Genomic DNA, 23273 nt, shown 5'->3' with positions numbered 1-23273 from the left:
TTGTTGCTCGGAGCTGATGGATGTTGTCAATCAGGATCCGGGGTTTCTGAAAAATTATAATAATGTGCAATAGGATGCATTACATACAAAGAAAAGCACACTCACAACTGTGATTCACTCAAACACGCAGAAAAAAGGTGTGTGGCAGTTCTGTTCGTCAGCTCAGTCACGGAAGACAGACGCAACTATAAGAGGGAAGAAGGAGGGCACACACTCACTGTCTCTCAGCACACACACTCACACACACTCTTAAAACTTCCAGATAACACAGGAAACGCATAGGTCTAACAATTTGCACAATATTATGAGTGTAAACAGGTAATGCTGACAAAGGAAGACTGAAGCGGTGCAAACGTCTGAATAAGTCTGGACTGCTAAAACGCAGAGTGCACACAGGGTAAGTGAAATATATTTGCATATTGTTAATTGTGTGTAGTTAATTGGTAGTAATCTTACATATTATACTTTTAATTATTGTATTACTTTAATTATTAGTAGTAATATTGGCATTTTTCTTTTTCCTATTTAAAATATGAGGTTGCTGTCTTTCAGATTAGGTCAAACCATGATTTACAAATATATTAAATTAAGTTGAAAATATAGAAGTAGAGATTCTCCTATTTTATAAATGCATGTTCTTTTATAAATGTTTTAATGTAATGTCATGATATCGGGTTGCATCAATGCTATGTTTAATGTAAACTGTAAAAAGAACGATTCCCCTTCTTTCAGTCTTGATCGTCATATTGTACTTCTTCCTCAGGTGGTTTCACTTGCCTCATTTTACCTAGTTCACTGCCAGTAACCACCCATTGTGGAGTTACTGCAAACAGTGGAGGAGATTTTCTCCTTTTGGACAAAGACGTGAAGGAAAGAAAACAAGTAGAGGGAAGAGTTGAGAAGGTTTAGAGAAAGTACAGTTCAGATTTCTTCCTCTCTGTTACGTCCCTTCTCTGTTGTCCAGGGGAAGGATTTAGGGACTAACACAAAACAACCCAAATGAAAAACAAATAGCTCGTGTACCAAACAATATTTATTATGCTCACGTACAGTGATAGATGAGTGAGTCACAACACAAGATTGGGAGAGGATGGGACAGGTGTGGTCGTGCCAAACAATTGAAACAAAGATAACAGAACTTGGCCTAACTAACTAACCTCTGAAATCAACAAACAAAATGGCTTCTCTAACTTAACTAAATGTGCTCGACCAAAACCCGAATACAGATGAGGCACCGACCAATAAACCTAGTGTATCTAGACACAGAAAATATACTACGTGTGTGCCAATGTACAGGGTACCCCAGACTCACCTACTGTCCGCAACCTCTCACCACAAACTCTAACAAGTTCCGCTCTCATAGTTTACATAAACACAGTATGAAGTGAAGTTATTCTGAACTCTGAAGCATCCAGTAAAAGGTGCATTACCGCCACCTACTATATTGGAGTGTGGACCCGATAACCTATCCCCTTACAAAAGCAAAACAAAAAAAAAAAACTAAACTCAATAATGTAAAACAATAAAACAAAACCAAAAAGGAGTTCTCCATTTCAGAGACTTAAATTATTTTGCTCAATCCTGTTTCTTTCACATATTGTATGTTTCCTGCCCCCAAGGTTAATGCATCTTTTAGATTTAGTTCCTCAACTCCCAGCCTCCTCTTCAAGCTGTCTCGCTCAAGTAAGAATTTCTGGCAATAACATATGATATGGTCTACAGATTCTGGTATTTGGTTCTTCTGAACTCCGAGGCTTCCTGCCTTTTATCTGCGGCTCTCCCTCTGCCGATTGGTCAGCCTGCCGCTGGTGCCACCCACCAATCAGGACAACCGGCCCCCACAGGTGGAATCCAATCACCCGATTGACCTGTTAGGAGACTGTGGGAGAGAGAGCAAAAGGAAGGGCAGGAGGGGAGAAAACACAACACGTAACACTCTCCAACTTCGTTGCCCATCATGGCAGTCTTGTTCATGGTGGCGCTGGTCATCTCCCTGCCAGGCCTCATTAACAGCTTCCAACCACTCTTCTCATTTGATGGGAATTCCACCACTCACCGTGACATCACACAAAGGGCAGTCCTCAGAAAGACGGCTGAGGTCTGCCGAGATATTGCTGCCTCTGAGGGACGGGACTTCAGCCTGACTGTGAGTCGGAAAGCCACACTGAAACAGAGCAACTGTGGTGCATTCAAATGTCTAGATGATGTATTATATGTTTAATTTATTTCTATTACATGATATGGGGACAATCTTTCCACATAAAACCTTGTGGCGGTGTTTTTAAAAAAATGTTTCAGAAAGATGGAGATACATGAGTCTGTTGATTATCTTAAAAACTGTTCAGTGCAAAACCGCATGAGGCTGGAACATAAGAGTACGGTGTGTTAAGACACAATTTCACAAAGTGCAGTAATTTGTCATGTCATTGTCTCCAGATTGATGACAGCCTGTCAACTGACAAGGTGCAAAGGGCCTGTTCCACTACAGATTCCTCCACCGCTCTCCTCTCGACTGTCATATTCAGAACGTCCATCGCCAACATGTACTTCGGCAACGCAAAAGTGGACGTGGTTTTTGCGCTGAGTGAGGAGCACCATTTTGATGACGAGACCTTCCAGGGAGGACGGGATGTCATAACAGCAGGTACACATCAAACATTGCTTTCCCACCCAAGACGTCCATGAAACAACTGTAAAAGTAACTTCTTGCAGGTTCAGTGCGGGTTCAGTTTGCAGCTAACTCTCTCGGTTCTCTATTCTGCTGCTGAGGTGTGTCCGCCGTGAAGGCCAGTGTGAAGCTGGAGAACTTTATCGCAGGGAGATGGACTCTTGGAAGAGCCTGTCATACCCTACAGGTGAGATTTAAGATCATTGTTGTGGGGACAGTGGTGTCATTGTTTTGAGGTGAGAGGCATGATCAAAACAACAAGCAGTAGTGATGTGGTGAATGATGTTTCTGGTTCTGTATTTCAAGGACTTCTACAGCCACAGTAACTGGGTGGAGCTGGGGAACAATGCTCCTTACAGCACTCTGATCACACCAGATCAACCTCTCGAGAACTTGGCAGGTAGGAAATATGGTTATATATGAAGAGTCTGATTTCACCCTCTGAGCTCTTGCCCACAAAACTGCACCCTGGCTATTGTTTACTGTATGTGCTTGAGCGAGAAATCACACAAGGCACATTGTCAGTTTATTCGTCACCTGTCAGATAACAAATACCCACCCTGACGTGGTATGCGTTCAATCACGCAATCCACACATGAAAATCAGTACGTTTGTGCTCAATATTTCACTTGACACACAAGCCTACAACTTAGTACCCACACAGTACATGCTTTGTATTTTTTTTAAACTGAACTACATCAAAACTGTCACAAAGAGCCCTTTACTCACCATTCAAGAGGGATTTCTGAATTTCCTCTCCCAATTTAATCTGCAATATACTGTAAATTATAATTATTCATACCAGTGACAGACTTACATTTAAATACAATTTGTAAAAATGATTTGTTTTGAATATGTTACACCATGTTTTCAGATGAGTTAACCGTGCCAGGTTTTATTGTTTGTTCTTGGATTTGCTGCAGGCCTAAGTACACCAACATGTAGAAACTGTACAGGAGGTAACTGTGAGAACAACCTGCTGCAGCAGGGGCTTCTCACTTCAGGGTACTTCAACGTCTTCTCCTCAGCGAAACCTGCAGGTGACTTTACGGAAGCATCCACATTTTTGTTCTGTTCCACTATAAGATCTTGTGAACAGATGTGTGTACGTTAAACACATTCTCTCTGCTTGCAGGTAAATGCAGCCACGGTGGATCATTTGACCAGACGAGCAGACATGACCCAGTGGGAGGCATTAATAAGGATGATGTTGGGTCCAGCCATGGCTCACTTCACCACAAAGCAGCTGATTTGGCTGTGAATGCCACTATGGAGCTACTGGAGGACATCAGACTAGCTGTCGGAGACAAGAACTTCCTGCGGTATGGGCCAACTAAAATAAAGTCTTCGAAAGTCGATGATATATGTCTCGCAGATGTCTGTGAAGCTTGCACTTTTCAAACAATCTATCTCGATTCATCTGACAGATGAAATCGATCAGCTGTATCAGGTAATGATGTTTTGTCTCTCTTGTGTTCACACAGACTGATGGGCCTCTCCCAGTCCTCTGTGCTGTGTTTTGTCATTGACACCACAGGCAGTATGAGCGATGACATAGCTGAGGCTAAGAGAGTTTCCTTCGACATCATTGACAGTAAGAGGGGAACCCAGCAGGAGCCCTCTGCCTACATATTGGTACCATTCAATGACCCAGGTACAGACATATAGTCTGTAATTCATGAGTGACGTTTGATCACGTTTAAGATGAATTTACTAGCTTCTGCTGCTTCCAAATAAATATTAGCTCTGCTGTGTAACAAAGTTTTCTAAAACTGCAATTTGTTTTCTGCCATTGTAAACTGTGTGTGTGCTCTTTAGCCCTAGTCAAAATAAAATGTATGGTTAAGTGAGTGACGGCAAGTGGTAACGGTTATCTACTCTGTATCCAGGTTTTGGACCTCTGATTATGACAACAAATGCAGATGTCTTCAAAGACAACATTAACAAACTGTCTGCAAGTGGAGGAGGAGACATCCCAGAGTTGTGCTTGTCTGGACTGCAGGTGTGATGGATGATTTTAATTTTTTTTAATATAAAATCACTTTTCTTTGAAATCAAATTTTGTCATGTCCTTTTGTTTATTTAATAAAGTCTATTTTTATTAACTAATGTTTTTTCTTGACAGCTGGCCCTGACAGCTGCTCCCCCCTCCTCTGAGATCTTTGTCTTCACTGACGCTCCAGCTAAAGATGCTTACCTGAAAAGCACCATCACAGCCCTTATAGAGAGCTCCAAGTCTGTGGTAAGAGTTTACTTTTTAACCACCCTTGCTCCCTAAATGTCAATACATTCCATAAAGAAATGATAAAATAGTATCTGGGTGTAATATAACCTTTACAGGTGTTTTCTATCCGAATACTTTAGGTTACTTTCATGTTGACGGACGTCCTGGCTAGTGGACGGCGACGCAGAAGTTCTCAGCGTGTGAGTTCACGTTCAATGAGCCAATCAGATGCACAGCTGTACCGGGACCTAGCCCGAGCCTCTGGAGGTCAGGCCATTGAGGTCACCAAGTCGGACCTCTCTCTGGCTACAAGCGTAATAAAGGATTCATCAGCCACTGCTGTGGTAAGACGTTGAACAGGAAAATCATACCTGATTAAAGATGTTACTGTAGTGTACAGTGTATAAACTAGCTGTTTGTGTCCCTTCTTCTTTCAGGTGACAGTTTTTCAGGTAGTGAGGAATCCTGGACGGCCTGATAATTTTACATTTACTGTTGATGGATCACTAAGGAACATGACTGCCTACATCACAGGAACATCATCTCTCACTTTTGATCTCACCAGCTCTACAGGTATTGCGATTGTGCTTCCAACTGCCTTTAACTGCCTCCATTGACTGCCATTAGAAAATCTTTAGCTTGGTTTTGCTGGTAGACCAAAGTGTTATTTTAACATTTCTTCTCCTCCAGGTGTGTCTCAGAGTTCCAGTCAGTCCAGTGGTCCTCTGGCATCTTTCACCACAGCAGGAAACCTCCGTCGTTTAAGCTTCAACACTGACAATCAAACCGGTTCATGGGAAATTAGAGTTAACTCTAATAACCCCTACTCTGTTAAGGTCACAGGTCAGTAGTAGGATAGAGATCACTTTTTAACCTGTGAGAGTTATACGAGAGAACGATTTTACTCAGCGGGTCTTTGTTTACAGCTGTAGTAGCCCTACTGATCGTGTGTGTGTGTGTGTGTGTCAGGTCAAAGCTCAGTGAACTTCATTTTTAATCTTGTGGAAGCTCACAAGGGAGCCCATGGGGACTTCAGTCTAAAGGAGGGACGTCCTCTTTCAGGTCAGACCACTTGCATCATTATTTTCATCTTTATTTTACAGTTTGTACAATTCTCTACAAACACTGGTCAAGTCTAATGATCAAGCAGTCACACTCATCTGGTTCTCTCTTGTCTCGACTCTCAGGTGGTAATGCCAGCCTCTTGGTCTCTGTAACAGGCAGTGACACAGTAAAGGTCACAGGGGTCACTCTGTTTGACAGCTCAGGGCCAACAGAGGTTAACGGATCCCTGCAGGCATGTCCCATATTACACTTGATGAACTTAAAGGGCCATTCCCAGTAGCTAAAGTGTATTTCCATATAAAAAGATGTTATATTTTCTATTTTAAAGTAATTGTAGTTAATGTCACTACGCTTTCTGGTAGCTGACCCTCACATCTTGAACATTAGAATGTCCTGACTGTTGCCGCAGTCTAACTTACAAGGCAAGTCTGCAACAGACTAAAGTTCCACTGTAGTATAGATTTTTTTTTTTTTTTTATATTTTGTGCAAAGCAGTAACATTTCAGGCAAATAGTACTTAAACTGCAGAAGTAAAAAAAAAAAAAAAAATAGACAAAATGTTGTCATTCTGACCATCTCGTGCTCTTACCTCCACAGTCGGTGGGAAGTGGTAACTTCCTGGTGACATTCAGTGGAGTCCCGGCAGGTGAATTTGTGGTTCGCATAAGAGGAGAGGACAGCAGCTCCACGTCCAGGTCAACACAGAGCAAGAGCTTCCAGAGACAAGCCCCCACACAGATCAAGACATCCAGCATCTCTGTTACGGTGAGCTCAATCACATTCAGTTTTCCGTCTCAGTTCTTCACTTAGCCTCAGCATTTAGAAAGTAAATAATCTGGACAGGTCTTCATGACTGCTGGACTATAGTTTATGGTTATTCCCATTCAATGAAATAATCAGCGGTGTATGTACTTAAACTAAAATAAAATAGTACCAATATGTATGCTGTGTACAGTGGTGTTTTGAGCTAACTGCTAATAATAATGATAACATACAGATGTTTAGCAAGTATAATGTTTACCATGTTCACTATCTTAGTTTGGTAATGGAATGCTAACATTGGCTTGCACTAAACATAAAATGCTGAGGTTGATGGGAGTGTCATTTGTTTGGTCATAAACTAAAAAGTAATGAAAAAATTAATATTTCAGTCTTCTTTCCACTGAAGGCTACCATGATGCAGGCGTACAACATATACTGTCCATACATTAGAACAGGATATGTGTGACTGTATTTCTCTCTCCCCCCCTCCCCTTCCCTCTTATTTTCCCCTCACTTGTGCAGGCCCTAGCCAACAACACCAACATTGAACCAGGCTCCACCATCTCCGTCCCTTTCACAGTCGCCACAACCACCAATGGAGTTGTTAATGACTCTGCAACCGGGACGTTCACAGTTCGAGCAAACAACGACCGCAGCTATACTTCAACTTCACCCAGCACCGTTACCATAGCGGCTGGCAGTGGAGGGAAAGCCAACGGCACCGTCACCTTAACAGCACCAGCCAGTGCTGCATCAGGATCAGACGTGACCCTTACCATTGAGGCAGAAAATACAGCTGCCAACGATATCAACTACACTGTCCTCAGGTTGTCTGTTGCTGCCAAGGTAAGAGGAAACACTCATGTGCTGTGGCTGTGGAATAAAGGGAAGCAGGATATGGTAGCAGTTTGGTGACAATTACTGCATGAAAAAGAGGTTGGCGTGAGGTGGCGAGCAGTATGTGTAACATTTTCCAACATAAATATATCACTTATATTGAATAATGGTCAAATACATAATATATTCATGTTTCATCTCTTTTTTGATTTGGTGTTATTGTAATATTTAAATGAGTCAAAGGTTCGTTGAAAAATTGCAGATGAAATCTTATTTTATTCTGGTTCCTTTCCTTGTTAAAGATAAGGATGATGTCCCATTCCCGTCTTATTTGTTCATCTCTCCCACTTCCTGTTTGTGTCTCCAGGTGACAGATATTACCCGCCCAGTGTGCCAGGTAGTCAGTTCATCCACCGTTTGTCCATCCTCTTCATCACTCTGTACTTCCTCCCAGTGGGAATTCATCGCCAATCTCACCGATGGCATCAATGGAACTGGCATTGAGAGCGTCGCCATCCGCAAAGGGAACGGTACCCTAAATACCAGCACAGTGGCTGGAGCAGGGGGTGAGAACATTACAGTGGCTACCTACAAAGCCTCCTGCTGTTCACAGAATGTAGAGCTGGCTGCTGTGGACAAAGTAGGTAATGTGGGGATGTGTGTGGGACAGGCTAAAGGTTCTACCACGACCGCCCCTGTGACGACAGCTGCACCTAACACAACATCCACCGGAGGGCACGCAGAGAGCATATCACACTATCTCTGGATCAGTGTTGTAGTTTCTCTCCTTTGGAAGTAAATGGGAATTGCAGTGTAGTTGTGGAATTATAGCACATGAATAGTCTTTTATAGCTTTTCTTTTTGAATTTCCACAGGTTAAATAAAATATTTCCTATTTGAATAATATCATTGGTACTGATCTCTTTAAAAACTAATTTCTTGATATAAAAATACATTTTGTTATAACTTGAATTGTTTTTCTGAAAAAAAATGGAAATGTTACTTCAATAATTTATATTCTTTATGGTGTAGATTTGCTGCAGCCATCATAGCTGAGTGATGCTAATGTATGAGCACCTGAATCTGCTAGTACAGCAATGGCTGCTAGATGCCAGACTAAACTCAATGGACTATACTCATTCATTTTTAGGATTTCAGTAGATAGTTACATAATTTCTTAAATCTTTGTGGCAAATTTGAGAAATAGTTGCATGAAGGGGATATTCTGTTTAAAAAGAGTTCGAACAATAAACTTCCCTACATAGGCCGTAGCCCGAGTTCAGACATGCATATATTTCAAAGGATCGGAAAACCTTTTTCTTATGACTGACATGTGTGAACTTTGTATCTTACTCAAAATTCCACCCCTGATGATCCCAGGTCACTAGGAGTCATATCTAATCAAACCACTCAAACTCAACTAGTCTTCTTCACTAAGTGTTTATAACTTTGACTGTTTATTTGGTCGTAAACTTGTTATAAAGTACTTGTGATAACAGCAGTAGTTTTTCCATCTCTGAACAATTGTTAAGTTATACTAGTTAATCATTTTGATGCATTTGTACTTAGGTAAATTGCCAAAAATATAAATTAGCTATACTTCGGCCCGATAATATTACACTCAAACTTTAAATTAGTCCACAGAATGGGGCATGTTAAGTTTTATTTAATGTTTGTGTATACTACTTTTACCTACAAGTAAAATATATTAGTACCTCTTCCAGCATTGACTTTACATTCTAGTTTAGCCAGTTATCCAACACAAATAGGAACCAGTTACCAATTCCAAACTGCACAGTATGGTTTCTTGGACAAAGCATACATAAGAGGTAATGTCAAACATGCATGGTAAACAAAGAATAACACTGTTGTAATAGCTAGTAAAGTTTATTTTTCTGTTTCAGCAAAAGTAAACAATTACAACAAAGAACCAAATGAACCTCAAAGGGAACTAAAAATAGAACACACAATAGATAAAGTGGAAGAACTGAGAGTGACTTCCAGCAGCCGAACACGAATGGCACGCTTAGGACCGGTTTCACGAGGAAGGATTCATGTAGAAAGCCAGAACCGCATCTGATCTACAACACCGAGTGAAATACACTGGGCGGTCACTGGTGTCACTCAGCAGTTCAGTACGGCTAACTCAGTGATCCAGGTCGGTGGGACAGGGCCCAGTTATCAGGAGACAGTAAAGCAGTGAAACAGCCTGGCCAAATGCAAAATGCAAACTGCAATAGAGGGGAGGGAGCAAAAAGCTTGGGCCTTTAATCCAAAGAATAATAATAACTAATTAAGATTTTCCTTCAAACAATACAGCAACCACAAATTTAAAGTACAGCAGATTTACTACAAAGAATAACAGAAAATTAAATCACCTCTTAATTACCATGGCAAGTAATGAGAAAGCAGCTACCCCACTAAAAGAAAAGCTTCATTTAGTTTACGTGTACATACTATTTTGCCCTGCATGGTCACCAAAAGCAACAGAAGAGTCAAAAGTGCACCACTATGAGGATTCTTAATACTCGATTGACAAGAATAAACTCGACGAAATTCAGTATCCTCAATAGATGACAACGACTTCATAGATAAAGACATTATTCCTAGATTTAAACAAACTTTTAATTTACATCTGAAGACTTCATCCTTATCGCACAAACACTTAATATCCTTCTCTGTCTATGTGAAATCTTTGAGCATCAGTAATGCAACTTGAAACAAGTTTCAATGTAAGAAACCACATCAGTCACGAACTATAGTATTTACAATACGTTACTCTTTTAAACAGAGCACAGCTTAATGTCACACGATTGGACATTATGTGCATTATGTTTAATAGTCAATGGTAGATCAAACATATCCCTGGATCTCTGTATTCCTGACAAAAGAGATGGTCCATATCAGAGTTGTATGTTTGACCTGTACATAATAAATCAATACAGAGGGCCGATAACATTTTTATCCTCAAAGAGCAAAGACAAAAGCTACAGATGAATCGCTACAGCTGTTTTTTTTTTTAACAAAAGCAAGTGAGAAACTGTACAAAATATTAACATTTTTTTAATGGCAAGACCACTAAGGACTCTTCTGGAACAGCTCTTCGAAGTCACTATGCTGCATTACAGGACTTTGGTCCAACAAGACTGTTATGTAACATTTCTTCATCGTCAAATAAGGTGAAAGACTGGAAAGTGCAAAATGCATTTGCGCTGTAAGGTTAGAAGTCATTTGATATGAAAAGGGGAAAAAAATGCTCCAATTTCCTAAAATTAAAAAAAAATGTTAACCCTGATACTTAAGTCTGATGATGTACTTTGATACGATAGATTTGATCTGAATCTTGTAGTTTAGCAACTGTACTGTGGAGCTGTAGCTCATTTCTATTATTGGTTAAATGCAACATTTGAGATTAGAAACAGGCAAAGGAATGCAATGACATTTTTTGTTTCTGTAGATGAAATAAGAGATTTTGGTTTACTCACTGGTAGGCGATGACACAACAGTTGCATGCAGAGGCACGGAGTTGAAAAAGGCCTATATTCTCTGGGCATGCTTACGTTTCACTCAAAATCAGCTTTTTCCATTATACAAAATTAGTAAAGTTGGTTCACTTTTTCCCCCCCATACAGTTGCATCACCAAATATACTGTACCAATCCATTCATTTACAGTATATACTTTACACAATATGTATATATGTTGTGAACATTCCATGCAGCATGTAAAACCCTTTAATAGTGTGAAAAAAGGGGGTTCAAAGAATAAGTTGCTGTCCTTATGCATTCGTTTCTCCTTAAAAATGTTTTAGATGGTAATTAGCGGTACAAGCCCAGCACAAATGACAACCGGCACTGCAAAGGATTTCCCCTTTTCCACGCCCACCAAAGCGTAACCAACCAGCACTGGCAAAATAAAAAGTATCAGCAGTTCTGCAAATGCTATGCAGCCAACAAAGCACATTCTCAAGTCAGCTTGATGCATGTACCCTCAAATCAAGCTTTGGGTAGTCATAATCTCCATGTGCTCAAAGATCAGCAAATGTTTAACAACTACCCAAATGGCCTTGTTCCTACATAATTTACTGATTTTGATGAAATTGTCCAGCATTAGTTTCAGGCAACATTTCACTGTAGGTGTTTTTGTACCGACCTCTCAGTCAACTTGAGTAAGATATATGCAGTAATAAACTTCCAACGTATTCCATTTTAGAATCAGATCTTCATCATCATGCTAAAACCGCAAGTGCAGATACAACAGCTTAAGTTACAACATTACTGCCGTTACGCAAACGCTCCAAGGTTTCTGATGTGTAAACATTCCAAGGGTTAAGTAGACTGGTACAGTACAAACAATAGTTGCTGTATTGTAATATCTGTGGAGGTATAAAATGTGTCTGTTTGGCAATAAGTAGGGAGAGAACGGTACAGTAACATCCCTGCCTTTAGTGTGAGCCAGGCAGAGTCTGGGAGACCTGAGGCGTAAACTATGATTGTACTGATCTTGCATCCGTTGTATAATTGGAGTTTGGGATTGAAAGGATGAGTGCAATCTGATCCACAGGCCTGCTCAGGAAACGGTCACTAAGCTCTGTTCTGAGGGTACTTGGCTGTCCTTCTGGTGTGTGTTAGTCTAATATAGTTCTACTGTAGTTTGTGTCAGCAAGTTCTAATTCAGTAAATACAACCATTTTACAAAGGACAATGTTTCTCAGGCATTCATTCGCACACATTGTCAAAACTAATAAACACCACCGGCTCTGTGGTGCTAAGGCAACTACTTCTTAGTTCAACAGCTTGAAAGCAATCGACTTGTCTGATTGAAGAAAACGCTCAAAAAAAAAGGTATTCATATGCTGCTCAACAAAAAAATAACTAAAGATGCACTTTGTTTTGATTGGACATCACAGGTGGTTGTTATATTAGATGAGACATGTGGCTGGCTAGACTCACAGGCCAACCACAACAAGGTGGCTAAACCTACAGCTGCCTGGAAGGCATCAGTGACACCGATGTAGACTTCAATGGTGATCATGACTTGTGTCCAGGTTTATGGCAAATCATTAGATATGGCTAGATAACTTGAATGTCTGGCCACTGGTGTTTGGAGGTTAGGCTAGTCTCGTTGGGCTACTAAGACAATGGGGGTTGGGGGAAGACATCCCGAGGTCCCTCTACTGCTTGTCCATCTCAGCAATATCAGTGTTGGAGGCGGGTGGTGTGGATGATTGGAGGTGGTTTGAAATGGGAAGTGGGCTCATGGAAGTGCCCTGGGGAACACCAGTTGTGGCAGGGTCAGGAAGGGTGAGGGCTTCTGGAGCAGACTTTTTGCGGGGTCGGTCCTTGGCGACAGAGAGGGACTCAGGCGCATCAGTGGACATGGGGGTGGTGGGGGCGCTGAGGGAACAGGAAGACAGGGGCGTCTCGCTGATTGAGATCGACGGCGGAAAAATCCCTATCTTCTGGTTGGTGGCCTCCTGGATGGTGCGCTCAAACTCTCTCACCTCATCCATCGTCATGTCTGGATTAAAAAAAGATCAATTGAGATCAATGAGGCAGAATTGCGAAAGTAGATTCGTTTTACTCTTTGTAGACAATTGCAAAACACCAATGGGCGGAAACTGAAGCTTTCCATAACTCCAAGTTATTATAAGAGCCACAGGCTCAAAACAGTCAAAAAATATAATTTGAAAATATAATTTTCTCATCGCTTGTTATTTAAATTACCAAGATGTTCATTTGTGTTTCCTAGATAGTTTATCAAACCTTTAGAGAATCTTTGTAGACTTGAATTATCATAGTCTTTACATATTCAACAATCCATGTATGCATCGTTTGTAGGTCCCCCCTACATGAGTAGATGTAGGGGGACAGTTATATGCAACTTTGACAACTTTAGTCACCAACGCAACAGGTCAAGTATGAGACAGAGCTGGGGCAATGGCGTCAAGAAACAATGTAAACGACACATACGCTTGGTCCTGCATGGGCCTCTTTGTCATCCAGTGAAGATGGGTTTGGGGTGGACTGCTCTTGCTGCTCATCGCAAACTTTAATGTTGGTTTGCTCATGCATTTGTTTCTCGTAATCCCGCACGTCATCAAAAGTCATATCTGAAAGAATGGGGTCGAAATGTTGTGTACTCTTCTATAACGGGGCTCCGGTTGACAAGCAGGTGGGGAAGGAGAGGATAAGTTGGCAAAGGTGCATTCCATGGGTGAGTAAAGCAGATTTAAAGGATGATTCAAGCTTTTTAAAGTGAAAGCTTTAGGAGGTAAAAGGGGTAGCTTCCCATGACCCAGAGCGTTTAGAAGGAGCGAGCTAGACAAATCAGAGCCACACCAGGAGCGAGGGAGAAAGGAAGGTCAAGGATGTTTCAAGATCGGATAAAAGCAAGAACAATCCACACCCGAAGAGGTTGAATGACTGCTTACGTAAGCAACACTTATTCTCTGGGCAAAATTATTCAACATGTAAAAATATTTAGGAAGTATTTCAAGCATCCGGGCTGTTTGGAGTTGCGGTATAAAGGTTAGTAGTTATAAAGAGGAGAGGATAACTGGCTTGTTATCTTAGCCCAAATAGGCTGGAAACAGGGCTGCCTCTTGTGCGACCACTCACATTTCAGTCAGCAAATTCTTCACTGATGTAAATCACTAATTATTCCTTCATGAAACTGCAGTATTGCTGGCAAGGTTTATACATATACACAAGCATTTGTTTTTACCAACTTAATATTTGGCTTTAATATGAAATATAGTGCCAAATATAGTTTGAATTATTGAAACGGTATTACACTTATACCAGTACTACACTTATACCAGTAACGGTACTACACTTATACCAGTCGTGTTTCTACTCTCGACTCAATAAACCAGTTTATATGAATTCGTCAAACATGAAACTGTATCGATTAAATCATTTTTAATCATGCAGGTATAATTTGAAACAAAGTGACTGTGCCCATCATTGGTGGGTTAGTAGTGATACCAAGAGGAGGATCCATGCTGTAGGAGAATGAGCGTGACTGGCAGCGACAGGGTTAGATGCAGGTGTAGTGATTTCATGCATACTGGTAAACAAACAATCACAAAACTGATTTATATAAATAAAGTAGGTACAATAGTGCTAACATTTCAAAGAATAGCATTAACATAACACTTCAAGCAAGGTCATATCTAACCACATACAAATACATGGAAAATTGAACTGGTTATGTATTCCCTAGCAGTTGATCACAATATATGTCAATGAAAAGGATTACTTTCATCTATATTCTTATATAAGAAATGTCTAGGCAATGCATTCATGATAACCTAATGTGAGTGAATAGTTGACGACTGAAATGAGTATATAGAGAAGGACTGTAGTAAAGGGCTGATAGACATACCAATCCACTCATCCACCCAAGCAAATGCCTGTCTATGTCCCAGCAGCAGCACATCCCGAACCACCTGTAGCACAACGCGATGACGGTAAGAAAACGGTAACACAGTATCTTTTTATAAATCAATGATATGAGGTTTCAAAGCAAACAATTCAAGATTCAGGCTGTAGAAGGAAGGTCATGGAGACCAAGATACCAGACCCTCTCGTCTTTAGGATTTGAAGTTACAATTTAGCTTAATGGTGAAAGTACTTTAACCAGCTGCCTCAGAACACCATTGAAAATTGCATTTTTAATAACAATGACCAAATAGTCAGGGGACTGGGCCAAATAAGTAAATATAAAGATTTATTTATGCAACTTAAAGCCAAGGTTCAACTAAATGTTTGACTAAAATGACAAGACATTCATTCCATGGGCAACCTCTCACCTTGTGTACGTACTGCTCCACACGGGTCTGCAAACCCCACACCTCAAACTTGACGGTGACCAGTTTGTATGAGCACATGATGGGGTCCTGGGTGTCTCTCCAGCCCTCCTGAAGAATCCCCCGCGACGTCTTATCCGACTTAAAATAGCGCAAGTCCTGCAATGTGGTGAAAATGAACACACGCATGTTTATTATTACAATAATACACCAAAACCGTCGGGTATCTCTTTTCTGCACACCAGTGGAGGGCAAGGTGGACCCTTAAATTACACGCATGACTGAATGCCAGTATACAGTTAAAGATACTCAGAGAGGAACATTCTCACTGGAAAATATTGGATGTAAAACAAGTTAGACAGTTGTCATCCTACCGTTTCATCTCAATCACACTGCCTTACTAGAGCATTTCCAGATCAAACGCTACACTTGCACCTCTTTAGTAGCGTTAACTCCCAGTAGCCGTGAGCATCTGCACACTCTCACCCCCACAAGCTCACCTCAGACTCTTTATAGTAGCGCTCGGGGATCTCATCGTAGGCGATGTCGACGAAACACACCTCCCTCTCCTGCTCCTTCAGCTCGTTGTCAAAGATCTGAAAGCAGAACAGATGGGTTTGCGAACGCTCTCTGCCTGCCAATCAGAGCAGCCTCCTCACAAAAACAAAACCTCCAAAATGTGTCTTTTCCATGTTACATCATCACATTTGTGGCTGGCAAACCTGCCTTTCTGCTCGACTCAAAAGCTGGAAATGGTTCATACTGTTACCAACACTTGACTGTGCATCTTGTCACTCTATCTCCTCGTTGCTCTGCCAAACAAACACATGTTGTATTTGCTTATATAACCATTAGGTGGTGCCCTGTGCCCATGTGTTTTATTGGTTACTGTGCCAAATGACAGTGCTGATTGCAATTACTGTGACATATGTTGATAAGACAGGTGTGCAACCTTCTTAGTCTTTAAGATTCTTATTCTTCATTAGTTGTCACAATGTTGATAATATGGACCTTACTAGACTAAATCAAGAAATAATTAATTTTACAAAGTGCATGTATCAAGTATTCAATCCATCCATGGCCATAAGTCAGTTTTACATCATAATTATTGTTTGTAGTTCTGCATTATAAATGATACATTCTCCTAAGTATTTCACATAAATATTTTTGTTTTATACAGCTTCCGTTTGAACTATTTAGTAGATCAGTTGGTACATTTCTTCGCCTCTCAACTGAATGTGAACTTTCTGTCTGCAGATACATATACTCTTCTCTCCCTACTTTTCTCCTCCCCTCCAAGGGTGCATTCTGTCATTCACACTGCGGATGAGCACTACTGGCACAATAAGGGCGATATGTCAGCATGGATGAGTGCAACCAAGCGACAGGAATGAGACTGGATGGGGGGGGGGGGGGGGAGAGAGCGAGAGAGAGAGCGAGAGAGCGAGCGAGAGATGAGGAGGAAACAATGAAAATGAGATGCCGTGGTGGTGGGGGGAGGCAGGAGCAACACAGTGTAATAAGAGTAGAGGGAAGGAGTCACAGGGAGGGAGAGAAAAAGAGAGGAAGCAGTGGGGGAAACAGTGGAAATGACAGCAAAGACAAGCAAGGATGAGGAGGGAAGAAAGGTTATAGCATGAGAGAGGAAACATGGGTGTGTGTAATTAGAGATGAGAATGAAAGGAAAGACATCTATAAAGAGCACGTACGCATCACTTTGCAAACCATAAACACACGAGTGTACGAATGACTTGGAAGAGTCTCTGGTTTACTGAATAATGTTCAAAGTAAAAGTGAATTTTAAGCAAATCAGAGCTTTAAGCAAAAGATCATAATACACTGCAACTGGGAAATTCTTAAATAACTTTCAATTTTTATGATGCAAAATGAACTTAACTGCACACAACGTATGATATAACATTCACAAGTGCCAATCAGTAACATAATCTTGTTTTGACCAGTAAATAAAGCCATTCAGTGTCATTTTGAAAATGCCAGAATGACATAACCCAAAAAGACATTCATCCTCTGTTCCTACTTCTCCCACTACTAAAGTATCAATCTGGGCAATCCCAAAGTCTACATACCCTGAGCTGCAACCCAATACAACGCTACATGCTAATGCTGTGCACTATTCTAGTGCGAATGCCAGCATTTGTTGGTGCGATTCATTTTGTCAGTGTTCCCGTGCGAACACACTACAAAGTCAAAACACAGGTAGACAGTATGATCATTTTAGTACACTGTAGGACATTCGTCTTCAAATGCTCTGCAGCTAAGGCTCTGAAGGCTTATAGTGATCACTGTCCAAATACAAAAATGGACTGGACCGCAATACGTTAGCCTCAAAAGGGAAAATACAAACATAACAGACCAATCTCATCCATGACATGCCTGAGAGATCATCATTAGCTGGATTAAATTAGGTTCATAATATTTTTAGAAATAACATTTTTCCCCAAGCATTCATATTTGGATGTTGGATGAACAGAAGAGATTCAGCATGTTACATGTTGAGGATGATGTCCTTATTCATTAAAATACTGCAGTGCCAGTTGTGCCTGTTCAGAGCAACCCGGTTGTTTGACCTCCAGCATTGCTGCTTGCAGCTTTGTTGAGACCCCCTCATACATACATTACGCTTGCTGGGGTCCTCAGCAATACACCCACAGTGTGACGTCGATCGGATGTACAGTGGTTGAGAAAAAACAAAAAAAGACAGACACTCCTTCCCATTTCAGTTACAGATGTTACTTTAACGAATGGCTTTCGGAGGTTGTGATCTTGAATGGCCTTATAGAAAATCTAGGATAATGAGGAACGCGTTTCTTTTGCACGCAATTCCAAGTGTACTTCACTAGTTTCAAGAGACAGGCACCCGTGCAGGTGTAGGGCTGGAACATCATCACCTTTTGTAATGATAGCTCACAACCATCTCCAATTTGGGCACGGCTTTGAATGTGGATGACTGGTCATGTGTGACCAATATATACATATAAATAAAAAAGTGCTTTCTCATTCTGCCTGCTATGTAGTTCTGGAGTCCTTGGAAAGATTACAAGAGCAACATGGGCCTCAGGACACATGTTAAAGCTTAATGTGCGAGTGTGTGGGTAGGAGTGTGATCGCATGTGCGCACATGTTCGACTGCACTGGATAGTACAGTGGAATTCTGCATATCATGTACCGTTACTGCAGCCTCCATCCAAACGGTACATGATGTCCACTGGCACACGCTCACTAATTTGCTGTCCACATAACGATCCCCCCCACCCCCTCACTCGCTAAATTCTTTCCTCGTCATTCCTCCATCTTTGAAACCTTTCCACTCAGTAAGTCCTTGCTTTTCCAGATGTTCTTTAAGACGTACAGTGTCGAGACACCCCGAGTGCACAGATGTACAGTATGTTACGCCATCAGGCTCCACACATGGGAAAACATGGCATTTGCTCAGAGAGAATGTTATGTAAAACACAGCGGCAGACATTATTTCACAGCACCCTGTATTGCAAATAGACCTCACATACTCATGAATTGGTTATACAATGTGCATCAACATCTTCAGGGCAAACAAACAAGATGCTCTGCATGTTTTATGACATGGTGCCATTGAATAGTGTGTGCGCAGACAATAGATGCCGCTCTTACATCTCAGCATTTCTCAAACTTTCTGGCATCTAAAGTGCATTTGCCGTAGGCCATTCCTGTTAGATGTAATAAAAAAAAAAGTCTTTGATTTGTCGCCTTGTCGCGTCAAACCAAACAAGCATCAATCCAAAACATCACTACATGTTTAACGCTCACTGACTGTCCATTTCTGTTTCCCTCTGCGCTTCATGTGTGAAGTACTCTGAAACATGACGCTTGAGTGAAGCTGGGAGCCATTCCTCCCTTAAACAATCACCACTGACAATTTTAAGTTAAAAAAATGAAGCCCACCATGATATACTTCAAGCAATTTGTCTGTTGCACACTACCCCATCGTTCTTCTTCCTCACTGTCCAGGCAGTGGCAACCTTTCATTTGATGACTAATGCTCCTATAAACTGGAGTGGAGTAAAATACAGAGAGAAAGAAAGTGAGGCCAACAGCCCAAATTAAATGAGCTGTCCAACAAGTGGAGCACTTCTTGGCAAATTCTCAGGGCCCATCGTATAGTTGGCATTACAACACAACGGGGCTGCACACTGCTAAGGACATCATCGGAGAAGTCAAGTCTGTGAGTTGCCAAATCTGCCCGGATGGTTTTAGTCATGTAGCCTTTGCAGAAGTTTGACCATATGTCTGCTATGAGATCATTTGTGTTTTAAATTGGCCTATTGACTTCTGTATCAGAGGGACATAAGAGAAGTAGCAGATGTATATTAAGCCGAGAGATTTGTATGCGAGTTACAGCCTGACTGATTCAATGATTAGGCCTATGGGCTGACAAGCTTATTGCAAAGATATCAGTATAGGTGAATCAATCCATCGCTCCTCCTGGATAGATAGTACTCATACACTCCTTGTCAGAGTGTACTATTGAGGAACCGAAATCCCCAGAACCCCGACGAAGCTCTTATCACACAGTATACTCACATTGTCATTGCATCCTTTGTTGTCCTCATATTTTGTCTCTATGTGGATGGAGAACTTGGGCAAGAAGGAGCACTGTGGATAAGAGCACAGCTGTTAAACCACTAAATAATATCATAGCTGTCATTGTTGTATTACCGCCTTTTAAAGCGTTTGAAGAGTAGATGTAGAAGTGGAGAACATGACCCCTCTATCCTCCTTTCCCTCTTGGGGTAATGCAGAAAACGTTACTTGGTTTTGATTCATGTCTTAACTCTAGTTTAATGCATACAGCTGTCAAAATGGACCACTTGGTAATACGCTTTGCTGTAACTTCTTTCAAAAGAAGCATGTAAAAGCACACTTTTATAGTATTTACACCGGCTGTGAAAGCAGCAGTTTGAATTTTCTGTCTCTCCATGTTCTTCCTCACTGTATATGTACATTTCTATCTCCCTGTCAAAATTGACAAAAGCCAAAAAGACTTTTGTGAATCTTTTGCCTCACAGCTAATCTTGGCATGGGTGTATCCACACTGACTCATGCATGGACATAAAACGCCCCCACACATATACGGAGACAATATTAAGCAGTCTGTCGCAGCAACATTGTTGTCTTTCCTCTCGTGTCCCTGCACCCTAAAGTGGCGTGACTCATGCCGTTGACATTTCTCACTCTGCACAAGAGAAGCCCTATAGCTAAGCCTAATCGTATGCTCGTGTGTCAGTTTATTCTGCCAACGCTTCATGCGTTTGAGGGTTAATTACAGGTCACATGGGCAGCTCTCCCCATTAGAAAAGACACGCCCACTGAGGTGTTTCACATGGAAGATGCAACCCTCAACCGAAAAACCTAATCCCTTTGTGATGAAATTCTGCAATATAATGGGTCTGCACTTCAAACAGCAGCAGACCCAATTAATCTCTGTAAACAGACATTATAGCTTTCTAAAAAGAGAACAGGTTTATTAAGATTTCTAATCCCCAATGTATAGGATACTTACTGTATATTCTACAGACCGGAGCGGGATGACACGGACATCGGGGTCAGGGCAGAGAGAGCACAGGAATAAGTTAATCAATACATTTTTAATGAACCACCAACAGCATAATGAGAAGGCCATGATGTACAGAAACAAAATGCATGAGACTTGCAGGGACCTCACATCTTCCCCTCTTTAGTGACTTTCCCCTCTACCTTCTCTAAATTTGCTCTCATCAAAGAGAAATTCCCTTTCATCTGTACTCAGCTTGTAACACGTCTTCCCTTAGATCAGGATCATTAAAGCATCACAGAAATGGGTCCTGGGCACTGCGGCTCTGATCGTTGCACTCCTGACTACTGGTTGCTTGTAATGTCGGTGATTTACGAAGCAAAGCTTATGCTGCAGTCAGCGTGAATAAAAAGCATTTGCTTCACGGCAAAACTGTAATCTTGTAAATACACGTCGGCTCCAACATGTTTATATATCAACATCTTCCTGCTTTCTCACACCGTGTCTTCCTGGCACACTGACAAACAGAAAGCTGCAACTGAACAGTGTGAACAGTGTCAGCATTAAGGCCCCTTATGAATCTACAGTGTGTGTTTTTTGTCTAAAGCCACTGTCCCAGGTCAATACAATCAGCTTTTAGATTTGAAGGGTAAACTTTATTGATCCACGTTTCCCGTCTTCAGAGGTCACAGATTTCTCACATCTAATTTGCATCTTGCTGGGAATGCTACACAACCGCGAATTTCCAGTGTTGCTGCGTGCAGCTCAGGATCCATGGAGATAAAAAAAAAAAAAAAAAAAAAAAATTTAAATCCTCAGGTCTTTCAGAAATCACATTTGACTGAAAAGTGAGGATCAGAGTTTCCTGAATTATACAACACACGTCAGAAGTTGCACGGGGACTTTGGTAGAAAAGCTCTTTCCTTTCCTATTAAATATGTGTTCAAAAATGCAGAGGAGATTAGCAGTCTTGGACCATGTGCTAGAAATTACTCTTCTCCAATGCTTCCGGAAAACTCATGCTTTTTCACACGCTACTCCAACTCCATAAAAGCATCCAGTAAAGTGTTCGTACCAAGTGTGGAGTGCCGAGTATACTGTGTTTTGACTGAAAAGTAACTTTCGGCCTGCTGAAAACCAGTTAAGAAGCTGACCTTTAAAAGAGGTGCCGTCCTAAACTATTCCAGCCTGAGCCATTGTTGGCTCTATTTCTACACAAGAGCAAGAGAGGGAGTGTTACAGTAGGGCTCCGTTATTGTTGCAGCATCTAACTGGATTTGATATGATGAGAGTTTGAGAGTGTAAGGCCCGTTTGTGCTATTGGCAATTACAAAAGATTGATTAGCCGACAGTCCGACAAACAGAATTACTCCTATGCTCACCTGTTTTGGTGTACGGGTAGTAGTTCCACGCTTTCTCCGTCACGTAGAAGATTTTGGGAACCACTGCTTGAGCCCAGTTGGGTAATTTACTGCAGAGAGATGTCGAGACGGACGGAGACAGATTAGGAGCGAAACTGTGAGCATGTAGCAGTGACGCAGGGGGGTGAGGGGGTACGGGGGCTGAAATTGCTTCCGCTATCGCAGCAATCACGAAAAACTTGTTCCACTTGTGAAAGGAAAATGTGTTCACAGTATAAGAACATTGAAACTGAGGGAGGGTGTGAAAAGAACTCTTCCAAAGGCTTTAATTCAGAGGAATATGCTACAGGAGACCCAACACATATTGCTCTACAACATAATTACTTGTAAGGCCTATTGAACCTATGATCAACCGACCATAAGTGTTGGGGGGGGTGGGGTTATGTTTTGGACTATTTTCAGGCAGCACCCAGCCAAACAAGATAGAATAGACGTGATGGCTAATTTAGTCACCTTTGGACAGAGCCAGGCTAGCAGTTGATTGACACGTTAAACAATTTCTTAAGGCGGACAAAAATGGCGCCCACTGCATCGTGACGGCTGTGACTAAAAACAGCCATCGATGATCACATTGTGTGAATGTTGGCAGGCTCTCTCCCTCTCCCCCTCCCAACAAAAGAGACTGACACTCCTACACCTCCATCTGTTGATTTCTCCCATTCCATCCTTGTTCTTTTAAAAAGGTCTTTGCCAATAGCTGCTGTGACGGGGGCACACGTTGCCAAGCGTGGTGGGTGGCTGGGGTGGAGTTTTCGTGCCAAAGTCGGAAAAAATACATTTTAAAAAGACACCCTAATTTGGTTGAACACATCCAAGGAAAGGCAACTCTTTATTCACTCATAATAAACCATCCGACCATCAGAAAAAGCTTGGAAACGATGTTCAAGTGAGATGGGAAGTGGCCAAATAGTGAAGCACAGCGCGAGGCAGATTTTG

The 23273-nt window shown here is 41.5% G+C and overlaps 2 protein-coding genes across 3 annotated transcripts in view; one reads left to right on the top strand and one right to left on the bottom strand.

The window, feature by feature from the left end:
- The first annotated feature begins 234 nt into the window (after positions 1–234).
- Positions 235–8494, top strand: vwa10.2 (von Willebrand factor A domain containing 10, tandem duplicate 2). The gene is made up of 18 exons (XM_031864445.1): positions 235–397; positions 1723–2146; positions 2437–2644; positions 2770–2855; positions 2975–3068; positions 3592–3708; positions 3804–3990; positions 4153–4322; positions 4558–4670; positions 4794–4910; positions 5033–5236; positions 5330–5465; positions 5583–5735; positions 5862–5954; positions 6080–6189; positions 6555–6722; positions 7242–7565; positions 7924–8494. Exons 2-18 carry the CDS (start codon positions 1958–1960, stop codon positions 8353–8355), a joined length of 2901 nt encoding a protein of 966 aa, XP_031720305.1. The 5' UTR covers positions 235–397; positions 1723–1957; the 3' UTR covers positions 8356–8494.
- A 933-nt stretch (positions 8495–9427) lies between these two features.
- LOC116392737 (cytoplasmic phosphatidylinositol transfer protein 1) overlaps positions 9428–23273 on the bottom strand; it is a 56777-nt gene continuing 42931 nt past the window's right edge. Inside the window, exons 3-10 of one of the 2 annotated variants that reach the window (XM_031864447.1) lie at positions 22299–22387; positions 20926–20933; positions 19947–20018; positions 15869–15964; positions 15372–15527; positions 14945–15008; positions 13528–13667; positions 12989–13075 (exon numbers count right to left, since the gene is read on the bottom strand). In XM_031864447.1, coding sequence (XP_031720307.1) covers positions 13070–13075; positions 13528–13667; positions 14945–15008; positions 15372–15527; positions 15869–15964; positions 19947–20018; positions 20926–20933; positions 22299–22387 — 631 coding nt within the window. In that variant the 3' untranslated portion in view covers positions 12989–13069. Of the gene's footprint in view, positions 13076–13527; positions 13668–14944; positions 15009–15371; positions 15528–15868; positions 15965–19946; positions 20019–20925; positions 20934–22298; positions 22388–23273 lie in introns of both variants that reach the window. The other variant, XM_031864446.1, reaches the window with a different exon arrangement.

This window comes from Anarrhichthys ocellatus, unplaced genomic scaffold, assembly GCF_004355925.1.
Source record: "Anarrhichthys ocellatus isolate YVR2014 unplaced genomic scaffold, GSC_Weel_1.0 scaffold31, whole genome shotgun sequence".
Taxonomy (NCBI): Eukaryota; Metazoa; Chordata; class Actinopteri; order Perciformes; family Anarhichadidae; genus Anarrhichthys; species Anarrhichthys ocellatus.
The sequence above is the reverse complement of the archived record's forward strand: the minus strand, read 5'-3'. Positions and strand labels throughout refer to the sequence as shown.